This window comes from Copadichromis virginalis, linkage group LG11 (genome assembly GCF_057382275.1).
Source record: "Copadichromis virginalis isolate Kocher_CV1m ecotype Utaka linkage group LG11, C_Virginalis_male_GT1.1, whole genome shotgun sequence".
Lineage (NCBI taxonomy): Eukaryota > Metazoa > Chordata > Actinopteri > Cichliformes > Cichlidae > Copadichromis > Copadichromis virginalis.
This window is the reverse complement of record NC_140628.1, coordinates 9,372,341-9,393,039: the sequence shown is the minus strand read 5'-3', so window position 1 is coordinate 9,393,039 and position 20,699 is coordinate 9,372,341. Positions and strand designations below refer to the sequence as shown.

The 20,699-nt window shown below is 41.9% G+C and overlaps 2 protein-coding genes across 2 annotated transcripts; one reads left to right on the top strand and one right to left on the bottom strand.

Annotated features, from left to right (window-relative positions):
* Window positions 1–463: 463 nt before the first annotated feature.
* Window positions 464–4,844, bottom strand: LOC146698045 (2-iminobutanoate/2-iminopropanoate deaminase-like). The gene is made up of 6 exons (XM_085472992.1): window positions 4,709–4,844; window positions 3,390–3,495; window positions 2,908–2,962; window positions 2,730–2,798; window positions 1,004–1,059; window positions 464–902 (listed from the first exon to the last, which is right to left on the bottom strand). Exons 1-6 carry the CDS (start codon window positions 4,771–4,773, stop codon window positions 843–845), a joined length of 411 nt encoding a protein of 136 aa, XP_085329118.1. The 5' UTR covers window positions 4,774–4,844; the 3' UTR covers window positions 464–842.
* Window positions 4,845–5,089: 245 nt separating this feature from the next.
* Window positions 5,090–20,431, top strand: pop1 (POP1 homolog, ribonuclease P/MRP subunit). The gene is made up of 16 exons (XM_085472987.1): window positions 5,090–5,200; window positions 5,397–5,526; window positions 7,605–7,754; window positions 8,119–8,294; window positions 8,427–8,687; window positions 8,792–8,879; window positions 9,038–9,216; window positions 9,352–9,614; window positions 9,736–9,829; window positions 9,921–10,029; window positions 10,130–10,249; window positions 11,701–11,822; window positions 11,934–12,125; window positions 17,767–17,921; window positions 18,571–18,786; window positions 19,435–20,431. The coding sequence occupies exons 2-16, from the start codon at window positions 5,400–5,402 to the stop codon at window positions 20,129–20,131; spliced, it is 2,949 nt and encodes a 982-aa protein (XP_085329113.1). The 5' UTR covers window positions 5,090–5,200; window positions 5,397–5,399; the 3' UTR covers window positions 20,132–20,431.
* The last annotated feature ends 268 nt before the right edge of the window (window positions 20,432–20,699 follow it).

Genomic DNA, 20,699 nt, shown 5'->3' with positions numbered 1-20,699 from the left:
TCCCCCCCATACCGATATTTGACTCACCTGCTGACACACTGCACCATGCATGTAATGAAGCATGTGAACACGGAGTACCAGAATGAGAAGCTAAGTCTCTCTGAAAATAAAATGATTATTTTGGAATATTTAATACTTAGTATGCACATGAAGACTTGAACTGCTGTTTTAAAAATCAGTTTGCGTTGTGCATTTCCAACAGGCTGAAGGTTTTTATTTAGCCCCAAAGTATACTGAGTGATTCAGACACATTAATCCAACAGGAGTTAATCAAATCATATAGTTCTTTATGGGTTTGCAAGCCTGCAAATAAACAACCCATTCTGGCATGGGTTAACCCTGTTAAACAAACTCTGTTCATAGTTATTGCAGAATTGCTGAGGACTTTTTAGTGTACATGAGACAATGTGAGATTACAGTGATCATCTACAGGCGGTTTTCTTGACATTAAGAAGCAATTAAGGAAAATTAAAACCTTTTATTATTCAGTTATGCTCGATCATCTATCACCTGGTACAAAGAGAGAGGATACACTGTCATGATGACAACACAGGACGGTAGTGTAATCCAATCCAACAAACAAGCTTAGGTACTTCTCAGCTATTGTAAGTGAAATGTGAGCAGAGTGGATTTAAAATGCAGTGCTGTCTTCAAATACATTTCATCATTGTCAGTGAGGGAGGAGAAAGTGCTCCACACCTGACTGCTGTTAGTCTGCTAGGTGACCTGTGGCATGTTAAAACAGCGCTAAATCGCTGATGATACTAGACCTATAATTACATCAGTTTCACACTTTTCAGTGGTTTTAGCTCTTTCTAGTTTTTGCTTGTTTAATGTACTTGTTAGGAAGTGTCGGTCAGAGGGCCCAAAACAGCAATTGCTTCAATTTCAACCAGTCCACCCTGGAGAAAGAGACAGCATCAGTACGGTGAGAATTGTGGTTTTCTGTTGGGTTCAAAGCACAAAAAAATAACTGCATAAAAAGTCTTTGTCAAGTACTCACTCGAGGGAGAGCAGCGACCTGATAGGCAGCCCTGGCTGGGAAGTTGGTGCTAAAGACTAAAGAAAGCAGCTGAGTTAGGCCACCAACACATTTACACATACAGACTTTCAATGACTCACAGATACAGAATCTACAGAAGCTTACAGGACTGCAAAGCGTGTGCGAGTACACAAATCAGGGCTCTACGTCATCATCAGTCAGCTTGAACAAGCAGTTATTCATCTTATTAGTTACACTTTTGGATTTACATAAACCTGCAAATAGCACTGAATCAACAGAACATTTGTCTTTGTGACAATTTTAATCTGCACAACAATTTAACTATGTTCACACATATTAGACACAATATACATCAAATATCTAAAATTCAGTGTATAATTATCATATATATTCACACAGTTTCATCAGTACAAAAACCAAAACAACACATTATTAGATGCACAATGGGAAATGTATTACAATGAAAAGCCGCAGCAATAATTAAGACACATTAATGAGTTACTACAGAGTGTCCTTGATTGTGCTGGGCACTGCACTACAAAGTTATCTCTGGTTATCTCTCTGTTATCTGGATTCACTGAACCTAACACTCGTGATCACAAAGCTGGTTATCCACTCACTGAGTTAACCAAGGGTTTCCCGATCGAGGTATTTATTACTGATGCTATTAAAAAACTTTAGACACTCCTATTCTCAGAGGTCTGAGGGATCTTCAAGTAATGGTGACGCTATTTTCTGGAGACTTGACTGGTCAGTAGGTGGTGATTTCATACCTGTTGACCTCTAATATGAAAGCACAAGTTACCATGGCGATGTACCCTGGTAAGAAGTGACCACATTTGTGGTACAGAAAACCTGGGGTTAACCCCAAAGCTACCTGGATAAGATGAGTTCCTGTTTTGTAGTACAGGCCTCTGCTCAGGCAGCAGAATTTATGCCATTGTTGTTCTTGTCGGTTCATGTAACAGCAGCATAGCTGCACCCAACTTCAACCATAGCAAAAGCCTAATCAACCAGAATAAAGTGAAAACACCTGTGACTTGGTGCAGGGCCTTTAAAGACAGAGGTGGACTGAAAGAATAATCTGATTTGACTGTACTGATGTAATCACGGATAATGGACTCAACACAGAGTGCATCAACCTGGGTGCTTGGATCAGTTGATTGTAGGAGCAATACCTGAATTAACTGGCATTAGAAAAATGCCCAGCTATCTTTTCTACCATACTACTTAAACAATGAAATGGATATGGGGGCTTTGTGAATAGACTTAAACTTTTTTTAAAATTTAATCTATGGAATGTCAGATGTGGCAGTCTGTCGTCTGACATTTAGATTAAGATTAAGACCCGTTGGTGGGGGAAGCTCAGGTTTCACTCTGCTAAGTGACTCAGCAAATGTCAGCGTTCCCTGCGAGTGTTTCTGCCCCTGTGTTTCTGAATATTTATTTCATAATTCAACTTGCTCTGGAGTTTCCACAGCATATTTAGAATATAAAGAGGCAAATTGAAGCCCTAGTTGAGTTATTGTAAAGGCCTTCTGGGTGAATACATTACTGGAAAATTAAAGAGTCTATAAAATCTGCTTGTTATGCAGCAGCGCTGTACGTCGTCTGGACTGTGCTGACACCTGGTGGCTAACGTTGTATTGCAAAATGAAAGCCAACAGCAGCAGATAACTCCAAACACATACTGATACACGTTAATGACTGAATCATTGATACTCACATTGCTTGTACACGTCATTGACACTGGTGAAGTCGTTCATATCGGCTAAGAGCACTGTGGTTTTGACAACTTCAGGAAGTAACAAGAAAAGAAAGAAAATAGTGCATGATCGGGTCTGTGGTTGAAAAGTTGAAAGAATTGTCCTGTGCACATGCAAAGAAAGGCAAGGCTCTCTCACCGTTGGTGTAACCACACCCAGCAGCCTTGAGTATTTCAGCCATATTCACCAGAGCCTGAAGAAACAGAAGTCATGTACACGATTGTGCAAAAGTAATTCTCACTTTGGGATGACTTTCAGATCCTCATTCAGCCTGTAGGAAGGATGCGTTAGACCAGTCTTAAATTTATTCTGCAGCATTACAGAGAATTAAGGAATTAACCTGGAATTGGTCTCCCGCAGGAAAACTGGTGGGTTTTTTCAAAAGGCACTATTTTTAAAAGCATTGTCACTAGATTTTCTTTTAAATAATGGACTGCATTTATTCACACTGTAGCAGCCTCCCAATGGCTTGGTTGTGAGCTCAACTCCATTGCGATTATCTCAGCAGTTAGGAATTAGGAACATCTACTGATATCTGGATCGCTTTCAAGTGTCGCTGTACTCCATGTTCATGAATGAATGAAAGAATGAATCAGTGATGATGGGGATTCCAGTGTCACCTGTCTGGTTTGAGCCTGAACACCACCTTCCACCAGCTGTCCACTGGCAGGGTCCATTCCCAGCTGTCCTGAAATATACATGGTTCGATCCACCACCACTGCTTGGCTGGAAAACACACACAAACATGCAAAGACAAAGACTTAGCTACTCTGGGTTTATTTCATTCACAGTGTTAAATCTTATTGTCCTTTCTGCTGATCTTTGCTAAGTAAAGATTTACTAATAATGAAGGAAGTGAGGTTAAAAAAGTTGTATATTTGCTTGACTATTACGTCACTTATCTCTCCATGTGTAGGGTTTTAACTGAGGGTTGTTTTTTGACGTTTATTTCCTTTTGAATAATAGATTCATAAAATTGCATTTATGCATCTTCCCTGTTTTAATAATATATACACAGCTTCTTTTCTCGATAAAGAGAACACTCTCTATACCTGTGAGGAGTCTTGAAGTCATTTTTCTGTGCCCCTATTAAACATATGTTTGGGACTGCTTACCTGCATTTGTACAGTAACTGTAAAATTAGAAGCATCATGTCTCAGAGTGATGCTGAAAATAATTCATGCATTTATTTCTTCTAGGTGGGACTATTGTAACTCATTATTATATGGATGTCCTAAAAACTACCTAAAAAGCCTTCAGTTGATCATTGTATCAAAGTATCATATCACCCCAATAGAGCACTTTGCTCTCAGACAACTGGGATAACTGTGTTTCCTACAATGTTTCAAAGCACAGGTTTCAGCTTCCAGGCCCTTCTTCTGTGGAACCAGCTCTCTGTGCAGATGTGAGCGACAGAAACCCTCTCTGCTTTTAGGATTAGGCTTAAACTTAAGTTAGAGCTGGATCAGGAGGGTCGTTTGATTGTTTGGGGTCTTCTCTGTATTATTTTAGGCTCTTTACCATTTATAACAATATAAAAAAAAACTCGACTGGTGTCGTGATTTGACGTCATATAAATAAAATTAAACTGAATTTAATTAATGGCAGACTAAAGTATTGAAAAACCTCGGGGACAGTTTGCTGTTTAACATTTTAGTGGTGTGTAGAGTTTAAAGTGCAGCATCCAAAAATCTGAACTTTGCTCCCAAAAGCTCTGAGAGCATATGCTATCCCACCTCTCCCAGCAGCAATCTTATGGACGAAACAGTGAACTCAGTATAGCTGTATTACCAGATTAAGCAAAAAAAGTCGTGGTGTGTCATCAATGAATTGGCAGTCAGTGCTATTAACAGTCCAAATGTAATGTAGGTTGGTGCTGCGGCAGGTGTGTGCCAGCTGCAACTTTAACCTTAGGGCAATGATTCAAAGCTCTTCTCACCTGTACGGACCGATAGCAGCAGGAGCTTTAGCTGTGCTGATAATCCTCCTGATTAGTGCAGCCATTTCACTGGAAATCTATCGGCCCAAGTGAAAGAAGTAAGTTGTACAACAGAAGGCTGCAAGCAGAAAAAGCGCTGATGTCAGAAGGACGTCAGAGCTGCTTTACCGTAAAAGACATATCACATGCGCAAACACATTTGCCTTTACAGATTTTAGTTCCAAAACTGGTCACTTCAGACATTTTAAAACTCAAGTAAGAGACAATAGTGACAACATATCACATAATCTTACGAAAACGTACCTTGGTTTTTATTGGATTTTTTTGTTGACGCGCGAATACTCTACAAAGCCCCCTGAACACGTCATATCCGGAAGCAAACAAGACCAGCACCAGCGTGAGGAAACCTCACATGGTTGCTAAACGTAAAACTAGAGGGTCCCTGCAGCTGGAACAGCGTTTCTGACACACATCACACTGGGGAACCTTGAGGTAACCTTATGAAGTGTAATTCCTCTGTACGTTTGGTATAGAAATGTTTTTGCTTTGGTTTTGTTAGTTAAAACAACTCCCCAACTTTACGCCAGGTAACGTTGCTAGCAAGCCTGCGTTTTAGCTCAGCATTCAACTGTTTGGGTTAGAAGGTGCTCACATAGCGAGGTCTCAAGCGTCTTATTGTATCTTACAGAAAATGTCTGCGGCTAAAGTCAAAATGCGGGAGAAGAAGATGAGAAATCAGCCCGCCAGTGTGCAGTATCCATCTTCTTCATCTAACGTGGAGAGCAGCACACAGAATGGAGCAGACGCCCCTGGCACCGGTACTCTTGCCTTCCCTGGTTATTTCACGTAGCCTATTACATATTAAACTGGAAGAACGGCCAGCGAGTCCCCTACAGTAATGCAGAACAAAGCACACATGTGTTTTCTTCCACGTATGAAATGGATTCTTGTATAAAAATTTACTGCCAAAATAGTTAAATCGGCAGATAATATGAACCACATAAGCAGAATAAAGCCAAGGTGAACTGAACAGTTTTGCTCTCCTTGGACTGTATCATACATACTTGAAAGATAAGGTCATACATGACTGTATCTGATATAGCTATACATTAAATATCAAACACAACAGAACATTCTTCCTGTCTAAGTAAATGGATATATGTCATATCTGATATTTCTGCTACTTGCCATGCAGTGCGTCCAGAAAGTATTCACAGTGTGTCACTTGTTCCATGTGTTGTCATGGAAGACTCATGAAAACATGTTAGTTGTGCCTTATTCCAAAATGGACTAAATTGTACATGACATCTCTGATAATGACAAAGTGAAACAGCTTGCTTGAAATTCTTGCAAATCTACTAAAAACAAAGGTATAACTTGTAGATGAGTATTCACAGCCTTTGCCATGACACACAGAGTCAAGTTCAAGTGCATCCTGTTTCAACTGATCGACTGTTTTCATAGCTGATTGGAGCCCACCTGTGGTAAATTCACCACTCATCACCTGGCCAGTACCATCCCGACAGTGGAGCATGGTGGTGGCAGCATCATGCTGGGGGATGTTTGTACATGTGCAGCAGTGTACAGAGACATCCTTTATGCTGACCTGCTCCAGAGCGCTCTGGGCCTCAGACTGGGATGAAGGTTCATCTTCCAACAGGACAACAACCCTAAGCACACATCCAAGATAACAAACATAACTGATCCCCATCCAGCCTGATGGAGCTTGGGGGTCTGCAAAAAAGAATAAGAGAAACTGCCCAAAAATAGGTGTGCAGAGCTTAAACTCAAAAAGACTTGAGGCTGTAATTGCAGCCAAAGGTGCTTCAACAAAGTCCTGAGCAAAGGCTTTGAGTACTTATGTACATGTATGCATTTATAGGACTGCATCTGTCTGTGAAGGTTCTCAATCATCCAGCTCATCATAGTCTAAGGAGCCTGGAAAGAAAAGCGTCTGGACTTCTTTAAGTTTCTTGAAGACGTTTCATCTGAGAAGCTTTTTCAGTTCTAGGGTCAAATGGTGGAGAGTCCCAGATTTTAAGCCCTATGGGAGTGCCCCCCCCCCAAGAGGGTCATTGACCCCCTATTAATCCTTTACGTAATCACATGAGCCAAGGTGTGAAAACGGGTGTGGGTCACAATCAGCCAAGGTTTTGGGTGAACCCACTGTGAAAACTAGCCCCACCCTGTCATGTGACTTACTGAGGTCAGATGACCAAGGATGTGAGTGGGCGTTAGGGCGTCTGGAAAGGGATCTCAAAACTGGATTATGGATGGCAGACAGTTGGTGTCGTAAGGCACCGCCTCTGTCCAAAGGACATCTAGAGGGCATTTCGGGCATCTAGAGGACCCCCTTGTCCATGGTCACACTTAATTTGGGACAAATCAGAGCATTTATAGTGAAATAACCTGAGTTCAGGTCTAGCACCTCCTGTTTAACATAGCTTTTTCCAATTGACATTAATAACTTTATGCAAGAATTTATTTCATGTGTAAGAGACCTTCGAGAAAATTATTACTGTTGCTTTGTTTTGTTGCACCTCTGGTAGGAGTATCTCAAGATTTTGTGAGTCTTCCCTATGGACTGTCTGTCACTTGGTTCTTATGATTTTTTTTTTTTCTTTAAAACTTTTTTTAAGTGCCCTCCAAATTTTTGTCTTTCTAGTTCCTCATCTTCCTCTGTCATGTGTTGTTCATACAGTGAATATAGGGAACATATTTTTTCCAAGGGAGGAATCCCTTCTTATTAAGGTTGTTTCTATGATGAGATTCATGTGAAAACAGAATAAACAAGAGGACAAAGATGTTAGATGCCTTATTAAGTTGGGCGAGTTTTCACTCATTTGTAGAGGCAGACCACACTTGACTCACTCTCACTTTTGTTTGACCCCGACAGGAAAAAATGCTGATCCTCTCAAAGGTGGTCTTTCGGAGGTGCACCCCTCTACAGAAAGGCAGAAGAAAACTCCCCACCAGAGCGGATGGGTCCGTGGACATCATAAAGATGGTGGTGGCTACACTAAGGAGATGCCCAAATACGTCACTGGTAAAATCTCAACATTTTTTACATCCATCCATCCATTCGCTTCCGCTTCTCCTTTTCAGGGTCGCGGGGGGCGCTGGAGCCTATCCCAGCTGTCATAGGGCGAGAGGCAGGGTACACCCTGGACAGGTCGCCAGTCTGTCGCAGGGCCAACACACAGGGACAGACAACCATTCGCACTCACATTTACTCGCACATTCACACCTAGTGACAATTTGGATTATCCAATTAACCTATCCCCATTTTTTACATATTAAGTTTAATTCAGAGCATAGACAGTCATGAAAGAAATGAATTGTAAAGGTATTCATGAACAGAGACCGTCCAGTGAATGACTTCCATCTCCATCTTTACCTTCCTCACTCAGCTGGAGCTTTTGCAAGGGCCAGGGCTGCAGAGGTGAGCGCCATGTTGAAAGCTGTCAGAAAGACCACAAGCAGCAGCCGTGTGTTTGAAGCTCTGCCCAAACACATGAGGAGACGAGCCATGAGCCACAACACCAAGCGGCTTCCTCACAGACTGAGAGAGGTGGCCAACAGAATGGTAAATTTCTGGACGTATTTTATTTTCAGCACTTGAATGTCTCACAAACACCTCCATACCCTTGTTTTATATACAAAGTCCTCCACTCTGAGTACCTGGGACATGTCCACTCACTTGTCCTTCCTCTGTCAGCGGGAGAAGGGTCTCCAGGCTGGCTCCAAAAAGAAGAAGGAGCAAGCAAAGAGCAAGAGCCGCAAGGCCCGGCGGCGTCACGGAAACCTGCTGCTGGAGTTCAATCGCCGTCAGCGGAAGAACATTTGGCTAGAAACGCACATTTGGCACGCCAAGCGCTTCCACATGGTTAAAAAGTGGGGTTACTGCCTCGGGGACAGGCCCACATACAAATGCTACCGGGCTTGCTACAGAGCAATGAGCAGCCACTGCCTCCTACAGGTAACCACCTGCTGTTCACACAGACTCTGTGAATAATTTGTTTTTACGTACTGTAATGTCGCTGTCTGGAACATCAGCTTACATTTTGCATTATCTCTGCTCAGGATCTCTCTTATTACTGCTGCATAGAGCTGCAGGGGGACGAAGACAAGCTTCTAGCTGCTCTTTCACAGCTGACCAGCAAGGAAGCAGGTAAGAAATAATTGAGGTTTTCCGTTGGGCTTCTCTCTTTGCCTTCAGACAATAGTTCTGATGGCAAAAGAACCAGACGGGTTTTTATCAGCAACTCCTGCTAGCTTACACATTTAGTTTAAGTAGTGTAGTTATATGCCTTTTCTTTTCTTTTCTAGGCCCTACGTTTGCTGCAGCACTGTGTCTGTCAGGAAGGAGACAGGGCAGTGTCATGGTGTACAGAGCTGGACGGTACCCCTCACAGCCCCTGGGGCCCGTCACCTTCCTCTGGAGACCCCGCACACAGGGCTCAGTGCACAGGCAGCTGTGGATCTGGGCTCATCCCACTCTTAAGCAGGTGTGACTGGTTTTAGAGGTCTGCTGGTTGTAAATTATTTTTATGGTTGGCCTTTCGAATTTTTACTTGATATTATTACATTTACAAATGACTCCAGCAGGACTGTTAATTCCATATACGGTATCCTCCTTCCAGGATCTTCTGCCTGAATTACAAACTGTGTGTCAGTGTTGTGAGGCTGTATTACCTCCGGCTGCACCAGTAGAGGTTAATCCCACCTTGGAGGCAGAGTCAGAGCCTGAAAACACACCTGAGGCCAAGCCGGTACCTGGAACCAAGAGAAAGCGTAGCTGTAAAGATGCCACTGGACCCCCTGCAAAGAAGATCCTGGGTGATGGAACAAGATTACGCTCCACCCCAGTGAGCTGGAGGTCCAGCTCAAATGGAATAGTTATAAAGTTTGTGTCATTTCAGGAACAAACCGAAGCGTTTGATTGAACGTTTATTTAGGAGATTGGATTTTACTGTAGATGTTGATGATTGTTTCATTCACTTTATTCTTTGTGTGTGTGCGTGCAGCGATCTCACAATGGAGATTGTACGCTATCGGCTGATTGGACCACAGTCCCATTCGGTGTTGGTAGACACTTTAGAAGCTGCTACAGGCTGTGATGTAAGAACTGTACTATGTTATTAACTTGAATTGTTCCCAAAAGGCGTTTTTCATTTACACTTCATGCTTGAATTTGTTTTTTGTAAACAAGGAAGTGCCGAAATCCCAGACGTGCTCCCTCTGGTGGCCTCAGCACTGCTCAGATGAGGCCAAGATGACTCTGCATCAACAACAAGCTGATATCTTTAACATCCTGAAAGGTTTGTTTTTCCTCTACTTTTTAAAATCCCTGATTACTTATTTTGCTAGTTGATTGTGTGTCCAGGCTTTTCTGTCTCACCCTGACTGTCGTTCACATAGGCATCTATTCGACCGCCGAGCTCCCCTCAGGCACGGTGCTGGGTCTGACTGTGGATGACCCGAGGCTCACTTTACCAAGAAAGAGAGTTAAAGCTTTGCCTTGTGTAAAGCAGGCACAAGGTAAAATCAGATATACCAGATATGACGGTGGAGGAGGGGAAAGGGGTTTTAAAGTCGAGTACTTGTACATCTCACAGTATATCGACACTGTTGCTTCTCTCCTGCCGCAAAATCTGACATAGCAGAGAGTCAGTCTGTTGTTTCTGGTCCTGAGGTTGTTTCAGTGAGTACACATCTGGTTCTGTGCTCCGGGGAGCCTCTGCTTCGCCATGCAGATGTTCCAGGTTCGAATCCTGGCAGAACCCTGTACTCGAAACACACCCTTAGTGACTGACAACAGCTGACTTATGAGAAGATGCTTGAAAGAGGTCTGTTTTTAAAAGGGCCCTTTAGTGATTTAAATCGGATGTACCATATTCATGATCCATTCTCATTGCATAAATGGAAAAATAGAATAAAAGTCTCTTTTGTTATCTTAACATAATTATTATACTTGATATTCAATGTCTTATATCAAGCTGTTAGTTTCTAGTTTTTCTTTTATCAAATTTCAGTAGGAAGTTGATCATCAGGCATATTTCAGACTGTGAGGGAAAAGCAACAAAAAATATGTGAACATATGAATAAACAGGAAAATTCTACAATTAAAAATAGAACTGCTTGGCTAATAAATTTATGCCTTTATATTTTCCCTCAGCCTTAATGGCTTCGCAGCATCATGAGGCTGTAATATGTGTAAATTGGGAACCTTTTATTGTTCATGTGGGTGGAGCTCTGACAAACAGGTTTGCTGTGATATCTGGGTAATATTGCTCAGTACTATTTTTCTTTGCCTCATCCTGCTTTACAGTAGGAGTACTGAGTTATTATAGAAAATGCATATTTGATGTCTAGCATCTGAACTAAGTCAGGTTTAAATCTTCATATTGGACTTTATTGACTATACAGATGACTAGACACAGTACAGATTTTCTTGTACTAGATGGGTGTTTTGCTTCTCTTTGGTAAATCGGTGGTGAAATGGGACCCACAGGGGCATAACATTATGATTGATCACTCTGTGGCCATCCCTAATCAGCTGCAACATTAAAACAACCTGCCCTGCTGTTGCCATGGTGGTGTGTGCTAGTCTGCACCGATGCTTATGTGGGTGGTATATGTTAAAGTAACATCCACATAAATTCCAGGACCCAAGGTTTCCCAGCAGAGCGCTGCATTGCACCGTGATATGTTATTACTTTAACGCTCTGTGTTTTGAATTATTTTGGCAAATCAAGTTCTATTAAGGCCAAACCCAGTGTGAGAGATGCAAACATGACTTTGGCTGCATAAATGAAAACTCTGCAGATGTAACAACGTTTTTTTTTTTGTTTTGTTTTTATTAAATCATTGATAAATCACCTGCTTATCAAAATTTTAGATCATAAAGCAGAGGTCGAGGGACTCTGTCTCACCTCACATTAGTGATGCTGGTTATATAGGGGTATGCCATGTATGTGTGTTTCTTCCAGAGGTGGACGAAGAGAAGAGGCGGAAGCTGATGTTGGAGGGAGTACCAGAGCCTTGCTGTCAGAGTTTCATTTGGGAACAGTCTGTGCGAGACAATGTCACCGATAACAAGATATCTGAGCAGGTAGCTTATTCTCCCGCCACTAGCATTGTCGTCGTATCGTGCGTTAGCCTCTCCATTCCTGAAAGAGCACATGTGGCTCTTACTTGTTACACTTTCTGTTACCGCCTGCAGGAGCTGAACCGTATGAGGAGTGAGGTGCTGGTGCCAGGCTCCAGGCTGAGCCCAACTCCCCTGCAGGGTCGTGTCCCCATTCTCCTTGTTGAGCAGCCGGGCAAGCAGGTTGGGCATGAGATGAGCTCGTGGGGTGCTGGATGGGACCTGTTGCTTCCCAAAGGCTGGGGGATGGCCTTCTGGATCCCACTGGTAATACGTTTTGGAGTATTTTTTTACTTTTCCTTGGAGTGGTTTGGGTGCTTTCACACTACTTGGTTTGGTTAAATCGAATGCTGCCACGTTTACTTATTTACTGTGTTGTTGGGTTGATGTACTGTGAACTCGTATAGTGAGTTTTAGTTTGCTTCACAGTGCAATGTGGTGTGGTTTATTTCTTGTTACAGTGGAGGTTTCAAGAAGAAAATAAAAGACAGATCTGAATGTTTGAAAGTGTTTTGGAAAAATTCTGTAAAGATGAGATGAAAAATACTCAAAGGATAAATTCAAATGGTTTATTTAGATAAGTTGAAAAAAAAGTTAAACAAGCAAGTAAATGAAGAAACAAGGTAGAGGAGAGAAAACCCCAACAATCCCCTCTGAGCAAGCACTTGGCGACAGTGGGGAGGAAAAACTGCCTTTAAACGGGCAGGAACCAGGAGTGGACAGTCAACTGCTGGGACTGGTTGGGGGGTTAACAGAGGTGGAGCAAGACGAGGCTACATCAGGTGAGGAAGCAGTAGCGTCTCTCCTCCGGAACAAGTGGAACCATTTTTTCTTTTTTTTCAGGCACTTTTCCACGAGCGCTTTTTTTCTCCAGGATGAGATTTCTCAACTCATCAATTGTTTCTGTGTTTTGCTTTTCAAGTCTCTCACATCTTTGTTCCACCTCTTCTAATGTTGCTTGTTGTTCTTCAAGCTTGTCTTGGAGTTGTTTGGATGTTGCCTCCTGTATCAGCTTGTCCTTGTGCATGTCTGCATTTCTCTGTTGCACTTCTTTGTGCTTGTCTTCTAACTGCTCGTTTCTTTTCTGGATTTCTTGGAGCGTGAGCTGCAGGTCTTCATGTATTTTGTCTTGTTGTTGTTTTTGTGCCTGCATTTGAGTGTTTTCACGCTTCAAGTTATTATATTCCACCAAAATCACCTTAACGAGCTCTGAGTTGTTTCTCGCATTTTGCTCGATCCTTTGCTGCATCTGTGAGCAGCGTTTCTCCAGTTTGTCCTTTTCTTCTTCCGCTTTAGTTGCTTTATCCTCCAGCTGATTACAAAACTCTTGCAGTTTTAGACTGTATCTTATCAGTCATCGTTTTATTGTCTTGGAGCTGGTTGGTCATTTCTTTTAGTTCTGCACTCTTTTGTCTGTTTTCTTTAATGAGGTGCACAATCTGCTCTCGGGTTTGAGCAAACTTGATTCCCCAGCCCTCATTAATAATTTTTATGTCCGGCTGGCGCTGTTGTCTGTCTTCCAGCTCTTTACTTTGGGCTTCCATTCGTCTACACTTGTTCTCCAGTTGAAGTTTCTCTTCTTCAATTTGTTGCATTTTTTTCTGGAGAAGGTAGTTTTCTTTCCTACTCTCCTCTAACGCCCTTTGGAAGGATGACACGCCATTTGGGGAAATTGGCCGGCCACGCCAGGAAGGAGAGGCGGCGTAATCTTTTTGAATTGGTTGTTTTTGTTTTTTTTTTTTCTTGGAAACATGTTCGAGTTTCAATACGATGACTTTGTTTCTGTGGTGAACGTTTGTAGGCTGCAAACACAGATGCTGCTAAAACGAACTAAAACTTGCTGTTTCTCACCCCCTACTTAAGGAAACGCATCAAAGGACCTAAGATTCTTAAGATCTCCCTATGACATCATCACTAGGGATGGGTACCGGTGTCCGGTTCTGTCATAAACTGTAGTAACCAGACCGAAAAGCAGCGCACATTTCGGTGCTTTATTTCGGTGTTTTTTCTTCCTGAGCTGTGATACACTTTAGATTCTAGCCAATCATTTTACGTTTCCGAGGATAGTAGGCGGGCCCAGGTATGTACGTTCTTTTAGAGCAGAGCTACAGATTAAAAATGCCCAAGGCGAAGCAGTCAAAAGTCTGGCTGTACTTCACAGCAAAAGATGCAAACTCAGCAGCCTGCAACAAGTGCTTTAAGCTGATACTGTGATACTGTGCAAAGGAGGTAACACCTCAAATCCGATGAAACACCTGGCGACGCATAGCGGGTTTTTTTAAAAGCCGAGAAATGCGCCGTATTTGATAGCTTGCTGCGAGACCTCACACCGTGCACATCTACTGCGCGTGGGTTGCCTGTTATCAGACCTTTGCAACATCCCCCAAAAACCCGAAGAGTAGAGTCCTGGCCCCTAGCCCTGCCAGTGTAGCAGCAGCAGCCGTTCTTCTCTGCGTGAGTAGCTTAATGTTGTTCGTGTGTAATTTACGTTGAGTAGGCTAACCACGTTATTACGTTAATGCATGTAAGGTGAACTAGCAAACATCATCATAGCTACATGCGGCTGTCTTCTTGTTTGATGGCAGATACTCCCTTCACCCTGGCCAAAAAGGCTAAAATGACCAAAGAAAAAGTGGAAAACAGTTAAACATGAGAGGTTTTTGGACAAAGTTTGTGTTCTCCATTCTTTAAGCACCGGTTTGAGCACCGTTTAAGCACCGGCACCGTTTCAAAAATACCGGTTTGGCACCGGTATCGGATAAAACCTAAATGATACCCACCCCTAATCATCACTCCCTAAGCCAATGAGATTGTCACAAGACATTTTGGAATGGGGTATTTTTTTAAAACTGTTTTTTAAACTGTTTTCAAACTTAACTTAAAATTTCAGTGTTTCCTAGTTGTGGACTATTGGTTAGTCCAGCCGATTATGAAATTAATTGTCACAAACATCCCTAATATTATATAACAGACAACAGAAAACAAGAGTTTTTTTTTCTATGCAATAGAGCTATAATAAAAGTTATTTTAAATTATCCTACTTTTTATAAAAGAGAACATTTATTAAAGAATATGTATTTAATTAAAAAACTCTGTTCATCTAAAGCAGGGGTCAGCAACCTTTAAGACCCAAAGAGCCGAAGATCCATAATTGGCCTATCTGGGGTTGAAAGTCTCGATAAATGCACGGCGTTTCACCGGGTACACCGGCTTCCGCGAGTGTGACGCTTACTTTGAGCTATGAAAAAATAACAAAATATAATTTTATTTGTATATTGCAAAATCACAATCTTCCAATTTAGAACTACAAGTTTAAAAAAAAAAAAAGAACTAACATAAATAAAATACACTTCAGCTAAATACTAATTTATTTTCCCAAACCACGCGGAGCCGCACTATAAGGACTAAAGAGCCGCCCCCTGATCTAAAGGGTATAACAAAAAGGGGGAGCTTCCTGCTCGAAAATGAAATGTCCCCACTGGGCGATCGTGGCTCACGAGTTAGCCTTGTAATCGGAAGGTTGCCGATTCGAGTCCCGGCTTGGACAGTCTCGGTCGTTGTGTCCTTGGGCAAGACACTTCACCCGTTGCCTACTGGTGGTGGTCAGAGGGCCCGGTGGCGCCAGTATCCGGCAGCCTCGCCTCTGTCAGTGCGCCCCAGGGTGGCTGTAGCTATAGCTACATAGCTGTAGCTATAGCTACAGCTATGTAGCTTGCCATCACCAGTGTGTGAATGTGTGTGTGAATGGGTGGATGACTGAACGTGTAAAGCACTTTGGGGCTCTTAGGGACTGAGTAAAGCGCTATACAAATACAGGCCATTTACCATTTTTCTGGGCGTGGGTGCTTAACTAGTTAAAAAGAACAAAAAAACAAACAAACATCTGTCTCCTATTTTTTTTTATGTCACACAGGAAAGAAGCTTCAATATCTGATGAGAAGACATTAATTTGTTGGTGTTTGTGGTGTTTGGTGCAGTTTTCTTGTTTTCTGGGTTGTTGTTTATTTACAGTGAAGATGAAGATCTCTAACAAGTTGATTTGTTCACATTTGCACATCTTAATTTTTAAGAGGAATGTGATTTTTGAGTTTGTGCACTATATGCATGTAAGGCAACCGTTTCCTCTTTCACTATTTTTGTGTGCTGCATTTTTCTCTTTTAACAAGAGGGGGACAAAAGACATTTAAGTCGACCTAAGATGATTTGTTAAAATTTTTACAAGGTCTTACTGAGGTGATGCAAAGTGAAACATGCTTTCTTCTATTTTGGTAATGTGCTGGAAAAGCTTGAAAATTGACCTGGAATGTGCTTAAAAAGTGCTTGAATTTGACCCTGAAAAATGTGTATGAACCCTGAGTGGGGCAAAAGCAGATACAGTGGGGGGAATGATTATTTGATCCCATACTGAATTTGTAGCTTTGCTCTCTTTGCTGTTCCTCCACAGCTGAAAAACACTTATGGGATTTTGTCATCACCCTGCGCCGTGGCCAGTGTGGATCCAATAAATTGATACCATTAAAATCTTGGACAAGTTCGAATATGGCTCATCTTGACCTCAAGTTCAGAGGTCAAGTTTTCTGACAATCTTGTGAATGTGGTAACTTGACAACAAGGCCACATAGGATCTAAAATTGATACCATAGTTGTGTCTTCTAGGTACTAGCAGTTTTTATGGAAGTTTAATTTTAATGGAGGGAGATCAACCAAAAATCAAGAATAAATGCATTACATATGTTATAAATTGATTTACATGTCATTGAGTGAAATGGTATTTGATCCAGAATTCTGGCTTAAAAATCATGGATGAAAACGGCTAAAGGATGGGTCTTCCAGCATGACCATTACCCAAACGTGGCTAAAAAAGAAGCTCATTAAGATCACAGCTAACCAGTTCTCAATCCTCAATATGAAGTCTGTGGAGGGAGCGTATGCTTTGAGTTACCAAGAATCAGCCAAGAAATGTAAAGCATTTAGAGCTGCTGTAAAGATGAGTGCAAACCTAGTAAGCAAGTTCTGTTTTACTTCACATCTATTTCACTCGTAAATCAGTAAAACGGTGCATAGCTTTTGTAATTTATTTCCTCTGGATTTTGGTTCATGTTCCAACTCTCTCCATGAAAATAAAGGCTGTTAATTTCTTTGTAATTAAACTAACTTACAGTTTCTGCAGGAGATCAAATGACCATTTCCCCCTTTGTGTATGATAAAATCAAAAAACTATAGAATAGAAAAATACATCTGCTTGTCAGCTGTTCAAGAAATGATCTTATAATTAGCCTGTTAAAAAAAAAAAAAAAATACAATAAAGGGTCACTTGGTAACTATATTTCCACTTTACTTGTTTGCCATCAAGTTGTTGTGGACTGTAAGCTCTGAGAGTTAATAATCAGTTGTTTTTCCTTGAATCCTGACTCCACAGAACATACATGTGCACATTAGAAGCAGAAACATTTAATAATGGTCACTTCTTCTTTTTCTTGTTTGTCTGTTGGTTTGCAGATGAAAAATGTAACAATGTATCTTTTTCTTGGTTTAACCCCCCCAAATAACCTAAACTGCATGAAAGGAAGCACACTTGACATGTCGATAACACCACCTTCATCTGATAACCTACTACCCAACTGCTTAAGGCTGGATCACCTAGACTGGTTGCAAATAAGCCAGATGGTGATATCAGAGATTCTCAGGCTTTCACTTTATATTTGCTTCCTCATTTTATTGAAAATGTAGAGTGATGTTGGTAAGATATGCTATAATACTGTAGGGCCTTTACCTTACAAAATGAAGCATCTTGAGGTGACTGTTGTGCTATATAAATAAAGTTGAATTGACTGAAGCCCTCAGATTTGCTTTACCTCTGAAGTCGGCTAAAAATCCATCTCTTCTGTGTCGTTTCTCCCTCCTGCAGGTGTACAGAGGAGTTCGCATAGGTGGACTCAATATGAGTCTGAAACACTCTCAAAACAAAGCAGCGCCTCACTTTCCCCGTGATTATCCAGACTGCCCCGCAGGCATGCGTTTTCAGGAGGAGCAGGAGGCCGAGCTGCTGAACAAGTTTAAAAGGTCAGCTGGATACTGAGTAGGGAAGGAAGAAAAATATTAATGCAGTGTGTGATTAATTTTTATCAAACATGGTGAGGTCCGTTTTCAGTGGGGACGTTTTGTCCTGCCAAAGCTTTTGTGTATCTTGTAATATTATTCTGGCGTCTAACTACTATGTCAGCCTGCAGACAGAAAACAGAATCTTAAGAACTTGCCCAGAATCTCAAAGTCGTTTATACATGTTGGATATGTTTCTCCAATTTGTTTTAATTAACTGCTGGCAACGTTAAAAGCAATCTTTCAAATGTGATGGTAAAATATTTTTAGTTACATAAACATTGGCTGAGGTGATAATGAGACTTTATTGGAACTAAAAACTCTTCGCCGTGTTCTGTTTTTAGTGTAAAGTCATAAACGGGGGTAATAATATTCATAATCTACAGCCTGAGTGGTGAGATCAGCAGTAGATTAGAGGTTTTGATAAGAGGAAGCACTCCAAAGATGTGACCCAGTTAATTTTCATAATGCGGATCTCTGTCGCCATGCAGATGAGATGCTAATAAAGTCGCTTGTCCCCTTCTATCCACTGCTCGACACTTGTGATGTCTTGCATAAATTGGCAAGGTTGCCCAATGGTTTGACAAGGTTTGCCCTTTTGACCTCTCCGTAGGCATCCACCCGCCAAGAGGACCAATTACATTAAGCATGGCTGTGTGGCTCCTTTCTGTTGCCCTTGGCAACAGCTGGCAGAGGAGTGGGAGATCATCGTGCGGGAAGGAGGCACCCAGACACGAACCACAGCGCAGGCTGACGCTGTGACCGAGGAGAGGACATCACAACAGGCGATCAGCATAACAAAACCTCCGAGCCGATTCACTGTACTGAGGTACATGTTTTAAACGTTTGTGGTGTTCTTTTCTTAGAGTGAAGATAAACTTTTATCAGTACTGACGTGTACACTAACATACACGCACTGGTGCTCCCAAAGTGCCTTTATCACACACGTCTAAATCGCACTTTTAGAAATATTAATGCAGCAGACTTTTTAGAGTCCCTTGAGATTAATGTGCTGTGTTTTTGGGAGGCCGTGGACTCCAATCATCTCTTTCCTCCTCTTTGTATTTTTTATTAAGAGACACAATCGCTGCTTTTGACAGCTTTGATGCATGCTGCTTCTCCAGTCTTACCCCCCTTTCATCATAATGTCCCCGATGAGAATACCCAAAGTACATCCAGCCTTAAATTGCTGCAATACATCACTGTGATTAGTGGAGGGGAAAAGTAGCATCTATCCTCATAAAACCATCACATAAGCTTTGAGTAATGACTGACTTTATGGGAAAAAAATTGGATTGATTTTCACCGTCCATTGGCTCCCTTTTTGTTTTCAACATTAGGCATTAAAAATGTTCTCCAACAAAATTTGGTCTATGAGGATGGCTAATGGGGCCAATGAAAATGCTACTTTTCCTTTTAGTATTAATCACCTGATTTAAATGGGGCTTTTTAAACAAATTTCTTTTTTGCTTCCTAGGAACAGAAAGGCTTTGAAGCTGCTTTCTGCCTGGTGCAGACCCACAACATCCAAAGGTCAGAGGCCATGCCGTGTTGGCGAGCTACCGCCTATCAGCTGTGAAGCCGTGACGTCGTTCCTGTCAGCACATGCGATGAGTCTGGTGTGGGTGCATGTGTCGCTGCCGTCAAAGGGCAAACCGGAGTACCATGCCATGTTATGCGTGCCAACTCCAGATGACCTAAAGGCGCTAGGAAATCGACAAGGAACTGGCGGTCCTCAGGAGCCACCACACAGAGACCACTTTAAAGGCAGAATTAAACGCAGAAAAAAGGACCCTAAGAAGGCTGCAACACCCTCTGTAACTCCTGATAAGCCTGATGGCAAGAAGGCAGACCTCATCTTTGCTTCTGACTTAGACACCAACGCATCCAAAGACCCTAAATCCTTCTCGGAGTCTTCCTCAGACCTCGTCCTAGGGCTGTGGCCGGATCCTCTGCCCAGTGTTGCCTCTCACTGCTCCCGGGTGACCGTGGGCTGGGTCACTCAGGGTGACTTCTCCATGTCTGCAGGCTGCGGGGAGGCTCTTGGATTTGTGAGCGTTGCTGGGCTCCTTAATACCCTCCTCAATCAGACAAGCGAACACAAAGGAAAGCTGCTGCTTCGGAACCCCACCTCCTTGCACTACCGCTTTGCTAAGATCAACATAGAGGTCTGAGGTCTGTTTTAGTCTATGCAAGTTAATGCCAAGAGTTCAGTAAATTGTTTGATGTTTCATTTGTTCAGTGATTTGATGGAATCTGTGTGCCTTGACTGAAGATTTATTGACTTGCATGGCATCACAACAAGCAACTAATTGACTTTTTAGTTGAGTATAGTATACTCTGAGATACATCTTTACCTTTTGTTTTACTTAGTTAAATCAATAATCTGTAAAAGAATCGGTTGAATACTGTAAATGAATGAGAGCCTTGGTTTGTCTCAGAAAGATTAAAACTTTAAGTTTGGGTTTCCTGAATGAATGGATTTGATGAGTTATGTTACAGACTTTGTGTTTAAGAGGGTGTTTGCAGCTTCCATTGCATTGAAGAGGTTTTGAGTATATGCTATGAAATAGGCGTACTATACTGAACAGAACTGCTGTTGTGGGAAACCACAGCCATTAACCTACAATCAACATAAGTGCTCAGAACAACTGATGCTTTAACATTCATTCTTTTTATAGTCACACTGGCAGGAAAAGCAGTTTCCTGCACATCCCATAATATGTAGGTGGAAGATAAGAG

Excerpts from the sequence above, each read along its gene's own strand:
- LOC146698045 (XM_085472992.1), bottom strand. The coding sequence starts at position 4,773 with ATGGCTGCACTAATCAGGAGGATTATCAGCACAGCTAAAGCTCCTGCT. Across the intron at positions 2,963-3,389 it reads TTCAGGCTCAAACCAGACAG|GCTCTGGTGAATATGGCTGA; the intron begins GTGACACTGGAA and ends CTGTTTCTTCAG. Across the intron at positions 1,060-2,729 it reads CAATGACGTGTACAAGCAAT|TCTTTAGCACCAACTTCCCA; the intron begins GTGAGTATCAAT and ends TGCTTTCTTTAG.
- pop1 (XM_085472987.1), top strand. The coding sequence starts at position 5,400 with ATGTCTGCGGCTAAAGTCAAAATGCGGGAGAAGAAGATGAGAAATCAG. Across the intron at positions 5,527-7,604 it reads AGCAGACGCCCCTGGCACCG|GAAAAAATGCTGATCCTCTC; the intron begins GTACTCTTGCCT and ends TGACCCCGACAG. Across the intron at positions 9,615-9,735 it reads TCAAATGGAATAGTTATAAA|CGATCTCACAATGGAGATTG; the intron begins GTTTGTGTCATT and ends GTGTGCGTGCAG.